Here is a 22,685-nt window from a genome sequence, read left to right as displayed (position 1 = left end):
GATCTACACTGCTGCTCAATCACAGCTGCCTGGTCAATGTTTTTCATTAGCAATTTAGCAAAGTTGATGATGGTGGTGTGTGTGTCTGTGTGAGTGAAAGACAGAGAGAGAGCGAGCGACAGAATTTCTGTTATAACCTTCATTTTATGGACGCACAGTGTGAGCACTCGGGTCGCATCAGAGCATCGGGTTGTATAGTGTGAGACCCTGCATCGTGACCTATGAACTTCTAACCCCTGCGAGTCAATCGTACAGTTTGAGCAGGACCTGAATCACGCGACTGAAAAAATCGCACAGTGTCTGCCCAGCTTAAAACTGTTTTTGACAGCGCCGTGTACCACATAAAATCGGTTTGAGGTCAGTAAGCACAACCACTCTTCATACATCTGGTGTCCCTGATTAAAAGGCACACTGTCGATGTTTGAGAAAATTAAAGGATTTTAAGTGCGCCTTATATGCTTACAGTAATACCGTATTTTTCGGACTATAAGTCATTACACCTACACAAAAGTACTTTATAAAGTGCTTTAAATCCTCAAATAGAGTAGAGAAGCTATAAGAACCAGTCCACTTCCTTATGAGTACAGCATCTCTGAGACATCTATTATTTCAGTATACACTGTTAGCCTTTGCAGTAATTTCCATAGCTTAGTACTGCAAAATCAACAGTAAAAAACTCTAAAGGATGTTAGCAGTTTAGTACTGTGATTTGCATGTATTTGTGGGAAAATTCCATGAGATTACATTATTTTTACGGTAACTCACCGTACTCATGGAAACAGCTGTAAAATACAGCAAATGTAACAATTGGTGATGTTACTGAGATTATACTATTACACCATCCGGATTTCTGTTGTTTTCTACTGTAGATCTAAGAGTAATTACTTAAATCCTCATTCAGAGTGTATTACTATAAAATGTGATTCACTGTGAAAGTAGTATAACATATGTGGTACTTTTTAAGACACCTCTGCCTAACTACAGTGACCCAACCTAATAATATGCTCTGGTCGTCATTTTACACAAGTTAAGGTGTCACATCCATGAAACCTACACCACTAACCAGCATCAGTCCTACAACTTCACTCTCAAAATTAATAAATTCTGGGACAAGCAGAAACTGTATTTTTAGCGGTGCATTTTGTTGCAGGCCAGACTGCTATTAAATACACTCTCCTAAAGAAATAATTCCTTTGTAGCACCTCTTCGTCTTGGTTCAGAAGAGATGTCCTGGATATACGTGATAATATAACACATTATCACAGTTTAGCGCGTTGGGTTGTGTTTTAAAAGCGATTGTTACGTTTTTAAAGCTTTGTAATGCGACAGGCGCGATAGCCGTCACCACACTTTCACCTGACGTACAACGTGACGTATGACGCACATGTCGGGTATTCACTTTCAAAACAACAATGGGGATAGAAAATATTGCTCGAGGTGGTTAATGCTCCTTTCGCTGGTTGCCAACCACCATTAAATAACAACAAGAAGAAAATATTGATCTGCTTCTCTTAGTTTTGCACTTTTAAGCCGCAATACTGACTCAAACAAAGCTGCAAAGCAGGAGAACAACATGGCCATCAACTATTCTGTGCCACAGATCCAGTTCGCTGCAGCACAGAGTGATGATGAGACCGATAACATGTGCAAAAGTAGTCAGAGGTAACTGGATGTTCAATCGGGTTAAATGCAAGGTTGACTGGATTATATCTGAAGATCATATGCTATTCGTGATAACTCTGCTAGACTCCAAATTGCTCGTCCATGCGGGAGTATCTCAAAATTAAATGAAACCACTTAACACTTCCTCCCTAAAACAGACTGACATGGGACACATTAAAGTTGGATCGGAACCAGCTAATCAGTCTGAAGTCTCGAATAAGTGAATAAAACACTTATTCGAGAGAAGTCCGAAATGCGTTCTTATTACTGTTTGTTTTGACTTTTAAGCTACCCTACCAGGATATTTTCATTCAAATGCTAAGACAAAATGTCAATATCTATGAATGTGGAGAATCAAAAGACTAGTTAGGTAATAGTTGCCGATGGATTTATGAGACTTGATAGAAACTTGGACGTTTGCAACAGGTGAATCGGTGAACTACCGAGGTTGCGGCCAAATGGTTAGCTGATCAGTGTTTTCAGGTGTGCTTGAACTACCTGTACGGTGCGGAGTGCTGACTAAGTCATGTTAAACCCATTAAAGCGTCGAGCTCAAATATCTTTTCATTTTTGTGCAGTGTTCTATTGTCGGCACACATTTTCTGTTTATTGAAGCCTTTTGTGAATAATTTTGATCATGTAAAAACTGGGAATTGGTCCCTATTGACAATACTCTTATTTTTTGCATTGCATATGTCATTTAGGAAAGGTAATTGGTCACTGAACTTTTTGCAACTATGTGTATTTCTAAATTTTGTGGCTTCAGTGCGTGCAAATTTATATTGTTCAGTTTGCATGTTAAAAGCCTGCCAAGCACCCCAAGGCTGATTATGCTTGGTAAGAAGTCATTTATGAAATAGAGCTGATTAGACCATATTAAAATTTCTGTTTGGCACAGGAGCTTTTCGTGGACACAGGTATCCAGTCTCTGTTTTGTTAGCTCAAATTTCTGTAATTTCCTTTATAAACCAAGGTTGTTGGACATGTGTCTCAGTGAATCCAGCAAAGTAACATTATCAAATTTCACATTACATATTACTGATCAACATAGTAGTCTAGCTAGACCAACAGCAGAAATACTGAAGTCAATACTGTAAAGTTTAACAGCAGCACAAACTATAAACTCCAAAATAACCATACAGTTGATTCATCTCCAGTAATTTAACTGGGCTGACTCTTTGTTAGGTGTGTTTAATGTGCAGAATAATTCCCAATTATGTACAATTATAATATGGTAAAACGGACTTATGTACATAAGGCCATTAATAATTAACTGTATGTAGCTATTTGCTTTATGACTATCTAGACTGTGCAGAAGTGAAGTATTGAAATTATTTTATGTTGCATAATGACAACATGTTGCCCCTATACATTTAAGGACAAAGTTCAATGACCGCCACCTGCTGGATGGTGAGTGCACAGGGGCGTGTAATTGTTGAGCTGGACAAAGAGAACACCATTGCTGATGCAATGTCAGTCTTCTTTGGTAATTCTATGTATTAAACCTGGAATACCAGAAGTCAGCGTGTGCGAGGTTTTTTGTAAGGATAAACCCTGAAGAGGGAACAAAATGTACCTCCAAGGTTGGGACAAGCAGAAAGACTGGGACCACTGTGAAGCGAAAGGTTGTTCACATTAACCCTCATGTCACAACTTTCCTCCAGCAGCTTACTGTATTTGAGTGGAGAACTTCAAATTAGGTAACTGTTTTTGCCATTTTAGTGAATTTCTTGTATAATTTAAGTGACCAATGTGTTGTTACCCATGTCTCCACAGATGATCCATGGCCCATGCTTTCTGGACATTTACACAAGACGAACAACAATGAAGACAAGCTCTCTTGCCACTCTTGCAAGACGCTGTCTCTGTCCAATAGGTTTTTTGAGTGCAACAGTGTTGATTTTTTTTTCTGCTTTTACCTGTTTGTTAAAAATTATTTCAGCTACTTACACTTTAATTGTCACATGTATTGGCTCACCCTACAAATCAATGAACTCAGTCCACAAAGCAAGATCAGGGTTCAGTGCAGGTCAGTCAAGTTCCTTCACACCACACACGCTCATCCATGTCCTTGTGGACCCTGTTTTGTGCAATGATTTGGTGGTGTGAGCCAGTATTTTGGACAAAGTGTATATAAAGGCAGAAGTGTGGGGCTTGATATTATATTCATTACAATTCAGTTTATTTGTATGGTGCCAACAAAATGAATGCCAAGGCACTTCACATTGTAGGTTTAAGACCCTACAAAATATAAATAAGAAAACCCAACACTTGAGCATATGTTGTCTGCCATGATATGGATATGACATAATATGGTTATTGTTTGTACAACCATCTGAGAAAATAATGTATTACATGGTTTAGTAAAAACAAGTGCTTCCTCAATGAAAATATCTTTTCAGTTCTTTTCAGTTTTTGATTTTGGAAATGTGTATTTCAGCAGGGAAAAATCAGAATTGAAATAAAGTGGTGTAAAGCACATGAATTATTTTTTTTTGTGTGTGTGTCTATCTATCTATCCATCCATCCAATTTTTTTGGAACCCTCCAGTCTCTTACAGTATGTTACTGTTAACTGAAATTATGGTAAATTGCGACCTGTTAAACAGTAAATGACCGCCTGTTGGGACACGGTATCCTCTAGCAGAGATGAATATTTTTGGTACTGATGATGCGTGATAACAGTAAGTTACTGGTTAATATATTGCAGTTTATTACCTTGCAGTGAGCTTACAGTGACATACCGTGAATAAACGGTAGTATACCAATTTCTTAATCACAGTATGATGTTACTTTGTTGACGTAATTTACGACATAACGACATAACGGTATCTCACTGGCGTCACTGTCGCCAGTAAGATACCGTAAAAAAGGCTACGGTGCGTTACCATAATTTGTCCAAGAGTATTATACCACACGAGCAAAAAACGGTATCATCCTGCAGAACGGTAAACTACCGTAACACGGCGTCACGATATGACGCTGGCAACAGTGACGCCAGTATGTTACCGTAAAGTGGCGATGAAAAGTCTAACAGTGCACATCTATAAATTAGACTGAACCAGTTCCTGTTTTGAATTATTCAGCATATCACCACAGAACATTTAGGGTGAATATGAGCATGTTTTATAAGGAAACTAGTGTGACTCACACACACTGCTTACAGTGGAATGCTTACTCACAATGCATTCAGGATGGTGTTCTGGTGGAGAACAGTCACATGTTTTTGACAAGTGTAAGCACATGAGCAGTAATTTAAATTTATAGCTGACAGTTTTTCACCAAAAATGTCTGAAGTGGTCCCTTTCTCCACCTGTGAGTCATCCTTACTTGTCTGATTTGCTTACTGGCCAGGATAGAAACATCCTAGTTATTTCTGTACAATTTCTTCACAGCACTGTGAGCAAATGAACCACAGGGTCAGAAAATAAACAGTAGGCAGCAGGTTAATGGCTTGTCAAAAAGTCCCTGTACAAAGTTTTTGGTAGTTTCCTGTCAGACAGATAATTATTAAAAGTAGAAAAGGTTTTCTAAAATAAATTAAAAGAAATATGTTGTAATGGGAACAGGGGAGAACAAGGAACAATCAGGAAATGAATGGGGAACAAACTTTTTCATGACTAATCTTCTATAGACATATGTTTGACTCTGTTTCCTCATACGATGTTTCGTCCAAAACCAAGATGAACTATTAAAATGAGTTTGAATCAGCCCATTAATATGAAGGAACACTGCTACAGCCACTGTATTTGAGTCAAATATGAGAGCAATCAAAAAGAACTACCTCCTCATCAATAAACCACAACAATCCCATCCATCTCTCTAGAGCTATGATGGATAGACATGGACCAGTCTAATTAAAGGATGAATTATGGAATGGATTCAATTCATCACTATTCTGTCATTGCTATTAAATTCACAGTCAGTCCCATTTTTCCATATCTGGGTTGCGCCGCATTTCTGCAACTATCAATCATATAGCAGGGGATCTTATGTAGTTTATCTGGGCCAAACTTCTGGTAAAACAACTCTCTGCTTTAGGTATTCATGTTAAGACAGGCCTTATGCATAATCCCCAGTGTACATACTGATGAACCCTTTAAGCTGCATATGGCAGGCAATATGGCATTAGAACCAACATGCTGGGAGAGTCTATTGAATGGTTTTACAGCAGATTGTCCACACACACACACACACACACACACACACACACAAATAAAATGTACCTTTTGCGCACACATTAGCATAGAAACGTTAGGATATTAGTGATTAGTTTGGCCATGCTGTACATAAATAATAATAATAATAATAAACGCCTCCTAGCAACACCTTGCATCTACATTTTAAGAGATTTACCCTATGTACTAGATGCTACAGGTCAGTTAACACTCTCTGTCAAAAGAACAACAAACTCAAAGAGGGCACTTGAAGGAGACAGCTGGCACTGAAAAAACGGCCAAACGTATCATTGCCCTTAAGTGTCCCTTTCTTCAGAAATGTGGGGAAGATAATAATAAGCCGCTGTCAAAATTCTTGAACAAACAAGCCAAGATTAGATCACAAATACAAAACAACATTCAGGGGTTGCTGTCATTTTATGTCCAGTGCTGTGTATCTCAGCACCTAAAAGGAATTCTTGTGTGAGCGCATACGTGCTTCTGAGTTTCTGTGAATGCGCACATGTTCATCAGTATGTAAAGTGGGAAATCTATTATACAGTAGAACACACAAGGAAGGGAGAGCACGAGAAAGAATGTGAGCCAGTGCCTCAGGCTCAATGTAGTTTTATTAGTGGGGCTGTTGAGGAAGTGGGGTGCAGTAGAATGGACCACTGCAAGCTGCTATTTTTTTCCTCCCTGCAAAAGTACGCAAACGCCAAAATCTCTTGAATTTCAATGCTTTGCGAGATACTAACACCATGACTTTGGAAAGAGCTCTGCAGCACCTTGAAAAGTAACTACACAACAGATGAATTTACAAATTCCAGTTCCTGAAATCCATTTTTGTGGACAAGTTTCTGAAGAAAGTTGGTCCTTTTTGTCTTGAAATAACCCCAATCATATTGTTTTGTTTTACCTTCCTTTTAACTTATATTTGTTTAACTTATATTTGTTATTGGTTTACAGGGCCGCTGGTGTTACGTGAAACTAAACGTTTAAATACATCATATTGAGTCTGAGTCAGCCTCTTAGTTTATTCTTAGTAAATATTTAGTTCTTGTTAACTGGATGATCCTGCCAAAGACCTATCTTTACCTCTCCCACCTCTGTGGGACCCATGTGTGTCAGCCAGTGTCTCATGATTTTGTAGTGGCTTTCTGGATTCACTGTCTGCCCACACATCTGCTGAATACTTATCAGATACCTGTCTGTAAAATACTTACCTGAATGCCTTAATTGCATATTTACCCTATACCTACTTGTGCAGTCCTTATCTGAATTCCTTTATTAGCTCTCTCTAAATAAGCTCTTTAACTGTTTCCAATTGTCACGCCCTGCATTTGGGTCCACTTACCACATCTTAACTGCATCAATATTAACTGCTAACCACCGGCAGCTTCATTAGTAGGGGATACAGTAGTTAGGAATCTGAAAATATTAGGTATATTAGAATGAATTAACAGTAAAAAATTCTTATAACTTTGTTTTATCTAAGTGTGTTTCAGTACTTAGAATTCAAGAACCAGTACCCATTCAATTCTGGCTCTTAAAATATGTCCTTTAGATTCTATTCATAACCATTATGGAAAGAACTCTCAGGCACAGTCAGGAACCCTTTTCCATGGTCTCTGGATCATATCTTTGCTTTTCACAGATGTCCTGTTAGCTTCATCAAACAGTGAATTAGCACCTCTAATTCTGAGGCAGTATTTCCTAGCCAGTAAAATGATGGCTTTCCCACTTTGGGTTGTAATTGGTATGTGCCTCAAGTGCATGACTTCATGTATTTTGTGTTCTTGTCCATAAGTAAAGTGAGAGAGTGGAGTGGGTGATTAACAGATGGATTGGAGCAGGATCTGCAGTGATACAGACATCGTGCTGGTTTACTGTAATGAAGATAAATCTAAGAGTGAAAGCGATGCACAATATTTGTTGGTCAGTTGACCTTGGTACCCCTACCTATAACTTAAAAAGTCATAAAATTGTGGATACAAGTGTGTGACAGGAGTGATGGACCACATATTTCACACTTTCAAACACTTTTCTTTATTCTCAGCTTTTCAGCTGCCAGCCACACGTACACAACAACAACCTCAGGACCCAGTTCATTCTTTTTAAGCCGGTGAGGCATGATTGCTGATGGAGCTCTGGTGTGTGGGTCTCCCGTGCAGCTGCGCCACAAACCACGTCCGCCACAAAGTGATAGCGAGTTTCCTCCAAAAAGTGTCTGGACTCACAAATACAGATGGATGATGAGTTATGTCATGTGCAAGGCATTCACAATGGCGCTGCTGCTGCCCTTCTGTCTGTTGAGGTTGGTCAGACTAGGACACCTTACAGATGCGTCCTAAGTGAGGTGTTTTGGGACTAGAGCTTGGAAAAACTTTCTCTTTTTTTATTTAATTTGTGAATGCCATGCCAACAAATACAGGATTACTGTAATACCTAATAGTCACCAGATGTTATTTCCATCGAAGTTAAAACACACAGATGAAGGTGAAAGCTAAATGCAGAGAAATGACTTGGGAAAGTGATTGTGTCAGATCATATTGTTACATGAAAGTACATGAAGGTTTGATATCTTAAGAAACAAAACTTTAATTTGAGATCCTTTATCATTTACTGTGAATGTATATTGGTGAAATATACTATGAGAAGAAACAATCCACAAAAACATACTGGCTAGTAGAAATGACCTCAATGAGATGTAAATCTCTTAAAGATTTATGAGATAGGCATGAATTACTGTATGCGAAAATTTACACTTCCATGAAAAGCAAATAAAAACAAATATCTACCCACGTTCACCAAGAAATTCCTGCATAAACCAGAACTTTTGTGTGCATGTCTTTGTGTGTGTGTTTGTGTGTGTAAATCAGCAGTTTTTGCATAAATTGGAGCTTCAGCAGAACTCTCTTGGGATCCATCTGCAAGCTTTATGCTATGATATTTAGCTTTTAAGGATGCGTGAGGCTGGTAATAAAGTGCTGGATCATTTGTAGTGTAACAGAAGAGAGGATGGTATTTGCAGTGGATTTGCAGAGGTGAGTCAGAGGTCACAGCACATGTTGGCCTGTTCTGCTCACCAGTGAGTCTAACCTTTGCTGGGGTCCATTAGTGACAGGAACAGTCTCTTGGGGTGGAACAGGGTGAAAGGAAATGAACAGCTGGACTGATTTCCTGTCTCCATGCTGTTTGATGCTTGGGGCAAATTTGCTAATATCCATACAGAAAGCAAGCTTGATGTTTGTGTTGACATGCCACATTTCACTTGAATGGTTTTTCCAAAGTTTGTGCATACTCATTTCTGTACAAGTGTGCTTTTTGTCGATATGTCAGGCAAGTTTGTGACTGGAAGGTCACCAGCTGAAATCCCTGCACTGTGTGAGAAAATGTGTGAGGAGAATGCAAATTGAGTAAATCTCTGTTTTCCCATTAGCTACCGCTCAAGTGCCCTTGAGCAACAGCTTGGAACCCTAACTGTTTCTGTGAAACCACATCAACTGGTCAGATCCTGCAGGCCATCTGCATGTGATTTGGTCACAGTGGGAATCAGCTAAAAAAAAAAAAAGCATACACTTTCGTCATATTATTAATCCTACAAAAGTTGTTTTTTTGTTTTTTTTTTAAGATAACATTTACAACATTTTACTGGCAATAGGGAAGAGATGTCACGTAGAGGAATTCGTTGTGACCACTTTTTTAAAAATGCAAGAACATGCCCACAGCAGGAACCTAAAGTGACACGGGTGAGTACACATTTTTATTACAGGGATATTTTTGCACTGATTTTAAAAGGTTATGTAATGCCAGACATGTTACTGGGGAGGAACTTTTTTGTAGTCTGAAATTTGCTAGTGGTTAAATATGCCTGTTACTTGCCATGTGGTTTCTCCTCCACAGTTGTTGCTATTTAATTAGTTTTATTTGCATTTAATTGGAATCCACTTAGACTTACCACCCTGCTTTCTTCATCAGCTGACATAGAGGTCACCCAAATGACTGTAGCTATGGTGAATAACCATTTATTCTGGACCATCTTTACTACTGGACATTTAGTCTAACATATAATTCAGCTCCACTGCCACAGAGACAAATACAAATAATCTTCCCTTATTGTATTATATTTAGGATTTTGATTTATTGAGCTCTTAACTTCTTCTTGTTTTTTCTTTTGACTTATTTTACATTGTGACCACAGTGATGTGATTTTGTTCCCATATCTTTCGGGATAGGCAAAGTACAGTAGTTGCAAAGTCAAGTGTCCTAGGGTTGGAGAGTACCAGTGCTGATCTGGTTAGGTATGAATTTTCACTTTTTTATTCTTTTGTAGCTCTTTGGTGATTTTGACACTGTGCTTTGGTTTGTTATCATGCTGAAGTATTCCTTTTCTAACCACAATATTACTTCACCACTATCTTACAATATTGCCATATTGCCACTATCCCATCACATCACTGGTATTATTGCAGGTCAGGTTCACAGAGTACATCTAAACATGTGCAAGTGTCTTGGTAACAGCTATCCAAAAAATATGTTCTCAATATTCCTAAATCTTCATTCACAATCTGTCGTGTTCTTAGCAAAATGTAATCTTGCAGTTTTATGCCCAAAAAAAGCAAGATTTTTTTTTTCTTTTTACCCCCAGGACAATGTGCACAGAGGTCAAGGTTATGCAGTGTCAGAGCTGTCACAGAAACTCCAATTTCCATTGATGACACCTGTTCCAAGTCCGAAGCACTTGACAGTCTGTTTTTCACAGCTAGATTGTGCACAATATCTGTGGTTTTACAGCACAGCCAGTGCTGTCCTGATTAGTGGTAGCCTGAATTGTTCTGCCTCCAGATTACTGTGCAACTGAGGCCATTTTCTGATTGTTTGTTGTTCAGTCATTTTTTTTTTTGTGAACAATTTCTTAAGACTACATTCTTCAGTTGAAGCCAGATATCAAAATAATGAAGAAAAAAAACATTCACATCTTTAACCCTCAAAAATAACCTTAAAAGTTATTACCACAAATATTAATATTAGTGTAAAAAGCACCAAGCTAATTACAGATAGAAGTATTTCAGACTTAACCTTTATCCTGACACAGTTAGATTGTTTTCTTTCCAACATACTGATCAACCAATAATCTGTACTACAGGGTGGGCCATTTATATGGATACACCGTAATAAAATGGGAATGGTTGGTGATATTAAAGTCCTGTTTGTGACACATTAGTATATGTGAGGGGGCAAACTCCTCAAGATGGGTGGTGACCATGGTGGCCATTTAGAAGTCGACCATCTTGGATACAACTCTTGTTTTTTCAATAGGAAGAGGGTCATGTGACACATCAAACTTATTGGTAATGTCACAAAAAAAACAATGGTGTGCTTGGTTTCAACGTAACTTTATTCTTTCATGAGTTATTTACAAGTTTCTGACCACTTATAAAATGTGTTCAATGTGGTGCCCATTGTGTTGGATTGTCAATGCAACCCTCTTCTCCCACTCTTCACACACTGATAGCAACACCGCAGGAGAAATGCCAGCACAGGCATTGAGTATCCGTAGTTTCAGGTGCTGCACATCTCGTATCTTCACACCATAGACAATTGCCTTCAGATGACCCCAAAGATAAAAGTCTAAGGGGGTCAGATCGGGAGACCTTGGGGGCCATTCAACTGGCCCACGACGACCAATCCACTTTCCAGGAAAGTGTTCATCTAGGAATGCTCGGACCTGGCACCCATAATGTGGTGGTGCACCATCTTGCTGGAAAAACTCAGGGAACGTGCCAGCTTCAGTGCATAAAGAGGGGAACACATCATCATGTAGCAATTTCAAATATCCAGTGGCCTTGAGGTTTCCATTGATGAAGAATGGACCCACTACCGTTGTACCCCATATACCACACCAAACCATCACTTTTGTTGGTCCAACAGTCTTGGAGGGATCCATCCAATGTGGGTTAGTGTCAGACCAATAGCGGTGGTTTTGTTTGTTAACTTCACCATTCACATAAAAGTTTGCCTCATCACTGAACAAAATCTTCTGCGTGAACTGAGGGTCCTGTTCCAATTTTTGTTTTGCCCATTCTGCAAATTCATCTGGGTCATCCTCGTTGAGATGCTGCAGTAGCTGGAGTTTGTAACGGTGCCATTTGTGAGTAGCTAATATCCGCCGAAGGGATGTTCGACTAATGCCACTCTCCAGTGACATGCGGCGAGTGCTACGCTGTGGGCTCTTGCTGAATGAAGCTAGGACAGCCACTGATGTTTCTTCATTAGTGACAGTTTTCTTGCGTCCATATTTTGGCAAATCTAACACTGAACTAGTTTCACCAAACTTAGCAAGCAGTTTGCTAACTGTAGCACGAGAGATGGGTGGTCTCGTAGGGTGTCTTGCATTGAAATCTGCCGCAATGACCCGGTTACTACGTTCACCAGATATCAACATAATTTCGATCCGCTCCTCACGTGTTAACCTCTTCGACATGTCAATGGCTGTAAACAAAGGCAAACTTGTAAATAACTCATGGAAGAATAAAGTTACATTGAAACCAAGCACACCATTGTTTTTCTTGTGACATTACCAATAAGTTTGATGTGTCACATGACCCTCATCCTATTGAAAAAACAAAAGTTGTATCCACGATGGCCGACTTCTAAATGGCCACCATGGTCACCACCCATCTTGAAGAGTTTGCCCCCTCACATATACTAATGTGCCACAAACAGGACTTTAATATCACCAACCATTCCCATTTTATTACGGTGTATCCATATAAATGGCCCACCCTGTACTACATCTGTACTGATCAAGTTCATCAAGCTCCTCGATAAGTTTAAAAAAGTTTATCTGTCTTTTTCATGAATACCAAGCCCTGTCATATCAGTCAGTGGGCATGAAGTAATTGGATTTCTTGTAATCAGTCCAGGCACTGGTTTAAATAATTGAAACCCTCGGTCAGCCAAGACCTGAGAAAATAAAGACCAACCTGTGTTGTTTCTCATGTTGTTTTGAACATAGCTATTTCTACTATTCCAACTGTCTGGGATCCTTCTGTCTATTGGCTCTACTTCCTCTTTTCTTTGCCAAGGTTGAAAAGACATCTTTCAGTGATATAATGTACTGTAGATGATGGTCTAGTCAAAGTTTTTACAATTACAATTTTACATTGAGGACAGAATTATTTTTATTTGTTAAGATGGTCTTTTTATGCCAATCACGTTAAACATTTGACATGTTGTCTGTTCTATTGTAAATAAAATATTGATTTTCAACAATTATTTCATTCTTTTCTTTTTTACGTTTTACACAGTAACATAACTTTATTCAGAATTGGGACTGGACATATCCAGAACAATAATCAAATTAAAACAATTTTTTAAGTGTCCTAAAAATTCCTACTTGGTCTATCAGCTGTTAAGCTGCATTACAGTCCAACGTGAGCTTGCAGACCTCTTTAGTCTTCCTCCCCCCATTTTCTTTCCTCTACACTACCATGACTTATCTCTCCATTGTTGGATGAAGGGAATAGAGAGAATTGAGGGTTAACAGGGTCTTGTTCTCTTGAGATGGCACACTTATTGACACGGCCACACAAAAAGCACCAGAGAATAAGGAGGTGGCTGGTAAGGAGACACTGTGCTAATGAAGTGTATCCTTCACTATCTATCAGCCGTCTTGTGGCAACTATCAAAGAACTAAATCAATACAGATGTGGTCAAAGATTCAGCTGTGCTTGAATGGAACTGCTCACCTCAATCTGTCTTTGTCATTAACTCTCCTCTTTGTGCCCCTTCTTGGTTAATGGTAATAAACTAATTTAATAGTAGAAGTTGCTCTCTTCTGTCTGGTTGTGGCTTTTTTTAAAGCAATAGAATCTGAAATGACACTGCCGAGGCACACAAAGTTTTTTGTAGGTATCCTTTTATGCATCAAATGTGATGTCTGATCATTTTGCATAATTGTGTAGCTTGATATTGTTTTTTTTATGCAATGGATATAAAGAATTAGTTTTTTCTTTTAAAAGTATTTTGATAGGTATAGGCAATAAAATATGTTTATGCAAGTATTGGTACAGAAGCAAGTTATTCCAGTATTGTAAGTGAAATAAGGCAATGTTTTACGAGTAGGATGTATATTAGACACGCCAGTCCACCCTGTCTCATCAGCGTGAAATTGACATGCACGCTTAAGTTGCAGTTATTTCAAGTCAACATTTTTGCTGGATTATTTAGCAAATTATGAACAATAGTAATAAGCTCAAAAAAGTGTCAGTTAAGAGCCACAATTTACTTGATTTTAAAACAAAAAGTACTTGTAATCTTGAGTTTGTTATGCTTCTTACAATCGTGCGACGCAAACACGTGTACAGGTTAAAAATGGTAAAATGGTAAATGGTCTGTATTTGTATAGCGCTTTACTTGGTCCTAAGGACCCCAAAGCGCTTTACACTATACGCAATCATCCACCCATTCACACACAGGTGATGGCAAGCTACAATGTAGCCACAGCCACCCTGGGGCGCACTGACAGAGGCGAGGCTGCCGGACACTGGCACCAACGGGCCCTCTGACCACCAACAGTAGGCAACAGGTGAAGTGTCTTGCCCAAGGACACAACGACCGAGACTGTCGGAGCCGGGGCTCGAACCGGCAACCTTCCGATTACAGGACGAACGCCCAACTCTTGAGCCACAATCGCCCAGGTTATGTTGTTAATGGCCAAATATGGCACAGTGCATTTCAGACAAACTGTTAATTAATGGAAAAGTAAAAAGAGTACCGTATTTCCCGAACTACAGAGCGCACCTGAATATTAGCCGCACAAGCTAAAATCAGGGGAAAATCCTGTTTTGTACATACATTAGCCGCACCTGACTAAAAGCCGCAGGTGTTTCAATGCTGACTTATCATATGTAAGAGAATATGCACAAAGTGAATTGTCAGGAAAGAGATGGCTGTTTGGAGACATCCCTTTTATTAATATTTTGAAAAACAAGTTATGGGTACATATTTGCATAACTTTTTAGGGTATATGTACAAGTACCGGTAATTACAAGTAGGAAACATGTACTTTGCTTCATAAATGAGTAACAAATGTAGTACATAACAATAACCTACAGCACACCAGAACAATTGATTCGGCCTACCTTTTAGGCTCAGGTCCAGTGACACGGCTTTAACAAGAATAAAAGTCAGTCATTCACCACCATCTTTCTCTTCTTCCTGTGCACTAAAACCACCAAAGTCCTCTCCTCCAGTGTCGGAAACGAACAGGTTCAGGATGGCTTCGTCATCCACTCTCCACTTCTCTCCTTCGTTGTCACTTTCAAAACCAAAGAAATCCTCGTTGTCAGAGTCGAACACCCTCAGAAGGGCCGTGGCGGTGTCCTCCTCTCCATCATGCAACAGTCCAGCCCTTCGAAATCCGTTGGTGATCGTGGATGTTTTCACACTTTTCCACGCAGTCAGAATCCAATGGTGGAGTTGGGCATAACTTGCTTTTCACAAGTTTATCGCCGCTCATCATCCACGCCTCCCGCTGAACGCGTAGTGCTACTTTGAAGTTTGTTTTTCGCGCTACTTCGTACGGCACTACGTTGCCTGGCGGATGGACATGTGACCAACATACCACTCTTGAACCCCGATCCTTCCGCCAGGCAACGTAGTGCCGTACAACAGCTGAACAAACAAAACAAATCCGCTCATGGACAATCCATAGAAAAGCCGCACCTGACTAAAAGCCGCAGGATTCAAAGCTTGTGCAAAAAGTAGCGGCTTATAGCCTGACAATTACGGTACTGTAATTACTTCATTCTATGTAAAAAATTACTGTAAAGGAGGGAGACAAGATGGCTCCAGTATGTTCGGCTCGCCGTCACTCCACCTGTTTTCTGGTTTTCTGTTTGCTGTTCTTTGCCTTAACTGTGGAAATTAACTCGCTCCGGACTTATGACCGAAAAACTCTTTTTATCATCCGAGACTCAGCAGTGACAGCACCTTTGTCCTTTGTTTTTGATGGGCAAACAAGCAGTGCACCTCCACCGCTCGATGGCATTCCGCCTTACCTACGTCGCACCTGGTTCCTTCCTCCCAAGCTACACCGGAGAAAACGCTGGAGAAGACGAGGGAAGCGAAGTGGTCTCCTGGCTCATACAAAGGCATTCCTGTCACTTTCTTGCCTGGCTGATCCTCCCCTTGTACAAATGGGTTTCTGCTACTCTGCCACTGTGAGAGGATCACTCCAACCCAGAGGACCCTGGGTGCGCACTGTCTCTCCAACTACGCCTGGTGCTGCTCCTGTTTCACCGGTGGGCCCGCTTCTCGGCCCGCGCTTCCTTCAGTCGTCTGGTTCGCTCCTCGCCATGTCGGCGGTGGCGTTCTCCTCAGGTGAGCGACTCTCTTCCACCTCTGGCCCACGCCTAATGCCTGCTCCTCTCCTGCGTGACTCTCCAAGCACGTCGCTGGTTGCTCCTGTTCCGGGTGCTGGGTCATCGGCTCCTCTCCAGCCACGGATCCGCAGACTTGGTACCGTTATTTCAAACCTCCGCCCACTCAGCCGCACATCAACCCCGATGACAGCTACTGATCTCACCTTATCTATGGCTTTGATCAACACTCGATCCCTCTCCAATAAGACGTTTCTGCTCAAGAATTTCTTCTCTTCTCATGAACTGGATTTTATGTTCCTGAGACCTGGCTACATGCTGGTGAGACTGTGGCTTTCTCTGAGCTTCTTCCTCCAGGCTGTTGTTTCTTCAACTCTCCCAGGTCTTCTGGTAAAGGTGGAGGCCTTGCCTGTGTTTTTAAATCAGTTTATGACTGTCATCAGATTTCATCTTTCTCCTTTTCCAGCTTTGAACTGCAGCTTTTTAAACTGAACTCATCTACTCCATTAATGTGTGCAGTAGTGTACTGTCCTCCCAAATTCAACAAGGATTTTATCAGTGAGTTTGGGGAATTCTTATCAGGACTTTCAGTAGATTTTGATCATTTTCTTATTGTTGGCGATCTGAATATCCATGTGTGTTGTCCATCTAAACCTCTGGTTAGAGATTTTGTACCACTGCTGGACTCTTTTAACCTGACTCAGTGTGTGTCTGGCTCCACACATGAGAAAGGTCACACACTGGACCTCGTCATGTCTCACGGCCTGAGTATCCACGTCTCTGAAATCTGTGAGAGTGCGTGTATCTCTGATCACCTTCCTGTTCTGTTGCTGCAGTTAAAGCTCCTTCACGCCGCCACCGGATCATCAGTACCCATGTACCATCCCAGTTCTCTGCTGCTTTCAACAACTCTGAGCTCTCCACGATGGACTGGATTGACTCCCTGTGTGCAGAAGATTTAACTGCTCTTTTTAACTCAACATGCACTTCTATTCTGGACTCCATCGCTCCCCTAAAATCACTCCGTCCCAAAGCTCACGCTGAACCCTGTTCAGACTCTGTTCGTGCTCTCAGGCGCTCCTGCAGGTGTGCTGAGAGAAAGTGGAAAAAGGACAAGCTGCAAGTCTCCTTCAATATCCTGAGAGACTCTCTTTTAACTTATCAGAAAGCTGCTAAAGAGGCTAAGTCCTCCTACATATCTAACCTGGTCAGCAGTAATGTCCATAAACCTCAGACTCTGTTTCGTGTTTTAAACTCCATTGTTGATCCTCATACGTCCACCTGCCTCACACCTTCTGCCACCCTCTGCAATGACTTTTTATATTTCTTTGTTAATAAGATTTCCTCCCTGCAGTCTGTCATTCCACCTCCACCTTTCAATCCCTGTGTTTCTCCCTTGTGCCAATCTGCCTTTAACCAGTTTGAGCTAATCTCTCTTTCTCAGCTGCATGAAACAGTCTGCAAGGTCAAGTCTACCAACTGTTCCACTGACGCTATCCCCTCTCATCTTCTGAAGCAGGTCCTGGACTCAGTTGGACCTGTCCTTCTGGTCCTGATCAATGCATGTCTCAGCTCTAGTTGTTTCCCAACACTTTTTAAGCATGCTGTTGTTCAACCTCTCCTCAAAAAGCCTAACCTGGATCCATCTATACTCTCTAATTATAGGCCCATCTCCAATCTGCCCTTTCTGTCCAAAGTACTGGAACGAGTTGTCCTCAGGCAGCTCCAGTCATTTTTAGACAACAACAATCTCTATGAGAAGTTTCAGTCTGGTTTTAGAGCTCGTCACAGCACTGAAACCGCCTTACTGAGAGTTTTTAATGATTTGCTTTTAACTGTAGACTCTGGTTGTGCTGCTGTCCTAGTAACCTTAGACCTGACTGCAGCCTTCGACACTGTTGATCACAACATACTGTTATCCCGCCTAGAACACTGTGTCGGTTTGAAAGGTACTGTCTTAAAGTTTTTCCAGTCCTACCTGGATAACAGGAGTTTTTCTGTTCACCTCGGTGAACTGTCATCTCCCAGAGCTCCTTTAACTTGTGGTGTACCTCAGGGGTCCATTCTAGGCCCCCTGCTGTTTACTCTGTATTTGCTCCCTCTGGGCGATGTGCTGCGCAAACATAATGTGTCCTTCCACACCTTTGCTGATGACATTCAGATCTACCTCCCTCTGAGGTTAGACTGTAAGGACTCTCTGCAGCCGTTATTCTCCTGTCTGTCTGACATTAAGACTTGGATGGCTCTCAACTTCCTACATCTAAATGAAAGTAAAACTGAAGTCATTGTGTTTGGGCTTCCTAAAGACCCCAACCTTTCCTTTGATTTTATGGGACCCCTAACTTTCAAATGTACTTCCTCCATTAAGAGCCTCGGTGTTACTTTTGACAGTGCTTTTAAATTTGATAAACAAATCAGCTCCGTAGTCAAGGGATCTTTTTATCATCTACGGATTTTAGCTAAAGTCAAGTCCTACCTGTGCAGGAACGATCTAGAAAGGGTGGTCCATGCTTTTATTACATCACGGCTGGACTACTGTAACTCCCTTTATGCTGGTTTAGATCGTTCCTGTCTGCATCGCCTCCAACTGGTGCAGAACGCTGCTGCTCGCATGCTGACCGGTTCCAAAAAGAGAGACCACATCACTCCGGTCCTCTGCTCTCTCCACTGGCTCCCAGTTGCTTTTAGGATTGATTTTAAAATTTTACTGCTGGTTTTTAAGGTTCTTAACGGTACTGCACCTCCTTACCTGGCAGAGCTTCTTAGCATTTACCGCCCCAGGAGATCTTTGAGGTCAGCAGACCTGATGCTTTTAGATGTTCCCAGATACAGATTAAAGACTAGGGCAGAGAGGGCTTTTGCTGTGGCTGCACCCAGACTGTGGAACAGTTTACCTCCTCACATCAGATTCTCCACAAGCCTAGGAACTTTTAAAACTGCTCTTAAAACTCACCTCTTCTCATTGGCTTTTAGCAAGGTTTAACTTATTGTTTTAATTTATTGTTTTATCAGTGAGGTGTTTTATGTACTTGCGTTTTATTGTATTTTATATTTGTATTTTATTGTACAGCACTTTGGTCAGCCTTGGTTGTTTTTAAATGTGCTTTATAAATAAACTTGACTTGACTTGACTTGACAAAAGTCACTGCACTAAATTGCTTTTTTCAAGGTATAAACAAGACAACAACCGGCCACAGCTACCTTTTGGTCCACATGTCAAACTGGCCATTCCCCTTAAATTATTCAAATGGATAAGTTATTATGGAGTAATCTACCACACAGTTACTATTAAATATTTTACACCAGGGTGTAAACATGCTTTGTAATGCTGTAAAGTTGGGCATTTTAACATGCAACTTTGATTAACCCTTTAAGACCTACCGTAGAACCAAGTCTGCCAGAGCTTATATTATGTTTTTACATGTTGTAGAGCCATTTTTGGGAGCATTTCAAATTGCTATACATCAATACAACCACTACAGCCTAAATCTTAATAATATGCATGCATTAAGTGCATAGTAATTACATAAATTGCAAAAAAGTGCAATAAACTACAAAAAAATTGAAAATTGTGTTTGTTTTTTAACATATATTTCTAGTTAGAGAAATTTAAGAGGCTTATCCCTCAAAACTGTAAATACAAAAAAGTTGCACAAAATAGTTTCCCACCACAGGAAATTTATTTTGAGTGTCTTCATAGTTTTATTTTTGAAATACACCAATTTCTATACACTGCAGGAAAAACGAAAATAAATATTATAGTGCAAATTTGCAAAAAAGCAGCATATGCATCAAAATAAACTATTTCCAGCAGTGCAATATGAGTCCTAAGCAACCCAGAAATGACACAGAAAGTCATAAAGTCAAAGATAACTTTTAAAAACACCAGTATATGCTCATGAGGCCTTGATGGCAAAAAACTACATTTCCACGAAAATGACGTCACTTCCGGTTTCGGGCAGGTCATGGCGGACATGCGATAGTTCGTGCTGATGGACGTAGGAAGTGTTATGAACAGCTGATCGGATCGGCAAAGCCTGTTTCTGGAATATTATGTTTTTGTTGCTGCAAGTGCTTTTTATGCAGTTTTTGCAAAGCCATATGTGGAAGGAAACCGTGACAAGCTGATGGCATAAGATGTAAGTACAACTCCTCCGGTTTCATATGCAAAAATAATTATTGCGCTTGCTCACGTGGCCGGAGTGCTACCGGGATTTAAAAATAGTTACGCAAAACGGAGCGTGCTGCTCTGACCGGTTTTAAAGGGTTAAACTCATGTGTTTTTGGAACCAGCTCTAAGTGGAGTGTCCAGGAACTGCAGCTTTTTGGCAGATATGTGTTGGCTTCATCTTTCAGTCTCTGAGGCTGATCCTTGATAGAACAATGCAGAATTTGCAGTCTGTCAATAAACACATACAATTTACCCACAATATGGATAGTCCTTTTACAGAAAAAAATAAAAACAGCTAGATGGTGATGATATTGTTGTATAATTCACAATGTGCTGTTTTAAAATATAGGTTTTGATGTAGTTTTGTTTTCTTTTTGGATTGCAGGTTAAACTTTGATGTTATGAAACTTAAACACTCTAAAAAGCATTACTATGAGAACATATTATTGTTAAATACTGAATTAAGTTATATTGGTATAATATATTTTATATTTTTTATCTCACTTGGCCATTTGTATTTCACTGTGCCTATTTTTCTTTTTACTTTCCGTTGTCTCTGATGGTGCAACCTACCTTCTTTTTGTCTTGGGGAGCAAAACATAAATAAAAGAGCTAATCCCACCTGGATCCAATGAAATATTTGAGGGCTCCTTGGGAGGGTCCTTCCCAAATCTTTAAATTTGAAAGCCACATCATCTCATAAAGTAAAATCACCAAGGTATTACACATTACAAAGGGTGGGAGTTTACTTATGAGAGACTCAGCTGGGTGGTTGATGGCATTAACTGCAATATTTCAAAGGAAAAAAAAAATACATCAAAGTCTCTTTCTGGCTGCTCGGTTCAAATGGTGTCTGAACCCAGTTTGACATGACTCTCAAATGTTATTGAACTATCTATCAAAACCATCATCATCTTCTTCTTGAGCTGCATAAAGCCAGAGGAAGTGAACCCATTAGAGGGTTCCATCACAAGAACAAATGTCACTGCTAGTTTCATCTCCTACTGCAAGAGAGATGCATTTCTTAACATCACAATGTGAAGCCTTTATTTGATAACAGGGAGAAAGAAAATAAAACTCGAATAAATTAAATATGGGTGGAGACAATCAATAACCATTTAAAGCTGGCCTGACACTGCAATAATTATGTGTTTTCCTCCTTTTTCTATCTTAACCCCAGAGAGTTGCATTTACAGCTGCTTTTCCATTGTCTGTTAAAATCTAAAATCAGAAACCAAGCTTCTGTAACACAGTAAGGGGAATTGTTGAAAAGAATATATCAATGGGCCAATAGGCTCGACTATAGGAGCACAGGGGTGTGTTCAAATGAGACACAGAGACAAGAATGTAACTCAAAAGAACCAGCCAACTTTAGTGACATAAACCATAAGGTTGACAAGCACAGGTTAAAGACACTTTACAATGGTAGAAAGGAAACTTACAAAAATTAAAAGAAAAGTAAAACAAACTACTAAAGCAATGACTTGGCCAAGTGTTATTTTTGGTTTTCAATGTTCGGGTTTCAATGCTCGGGTGCACCCTAGTAACCTGACTCCTTAACTCTTATAGAAACAGATTACACAAATCCAATGCACATTCAAATGAAAATTTCACACTCTTTTCACATGTGGAGAATGCTCTACACAACAGCTCATTATTTAAAGTCCCAAATAAAAAATGTCCAAGGGGTAAAGTCCAAAAAATTCCCAGGGTGTGAAAGAGAATAGGGATGAGAGAATGTCAGTCAGTGGTCTTATGTATAACCAGCTGTGCGTGAAAGTGTGAGTGATACAGTCCTACCACACCGCAAGGTGCAGCAGATCATCAAGTGGAAAAGAAGCGAATCTCAGTCTCTCTAAGTCCAGGTGGGAAGGCTCGCCATCTATTTCACTGGAGGAATCCTATTTCACTGGAGGAATCCACCTCAGGAACAATTCAGCATACAAAAAAAACCTGACCTGTCAACAGACAGGATCAGAAGAGCAATTCAAATATTAATTATGCTGTTCTAGCTATAATTCACAACTTAGGATTTTGTTTAAATCACATTCAACATAAATTTGCAATAAAAATACTCAATTTTGCAAAAATAAAACATCTCTCTTACACAAACTATGCATTAAACCAAGTAAAGTCAGTGCATATGCATATATGTCGCATATGCGGCAATTATTAATCAAACAATTGAGATTAATTCAGTTTCTCAACGATAAAATGTGAAACAGACATGAACTAACTGAGACATACAACATGTGCTCACCGATCTCAGCGCATCACGGCCGAAGACAATGGCATAGTGTCTCTCGGT

At 40.1% G+C, this 22,685-nt stretch overlaps 1 protein-coding gene across 1 annotated transcript; it reads left to right on the top strand.

The window, feature by feature from the left end:
- Positions 1 to 15,669: 15,669 nt before the first annotated feature.
- Positions 15,670 to 19,189, top strand: LOC146614675 (uncharacterized). The gene is made up of 3 exons (XM_085376642.1): positions 15,670 to 16,527; positions 16,911 to 16,995; positions 17,043 to 19,189. The coding sequence occupies exons 1-3, from the start codon at positions 15,670 to 15,672 to the stop codon at positions 19,187 to 19,189; spliced, it is 3,090 nt and encodes a 1,029-aa protein (XP_085232768.1).
- Positions 19,190 to 22,685: the final 3,496 nt, after the last annotated feature.

The sequence above is a fragment of the Diplotaxodon limnothrissa genome, linkage group LG17, assembly GCF_057381915.1.
Source record: "Diplotaxodon limnothrissa isolate DT_005_m linkage group LG17, D_limnothrissa_male_GT1.1, whole genome shotgun sequence".
NCBI lineage: Eukaryota > Metazoa > Chordata > Actinopteri > Cichliformes > Cichlidae > Diplotaxodon > Diplotaxodon limnothrissa.
The sequence above is the reverse complement of the archived record's forward strand: the minus strand, read 5'-3'. Positions and strand labels throughout refer to the sequence as shown.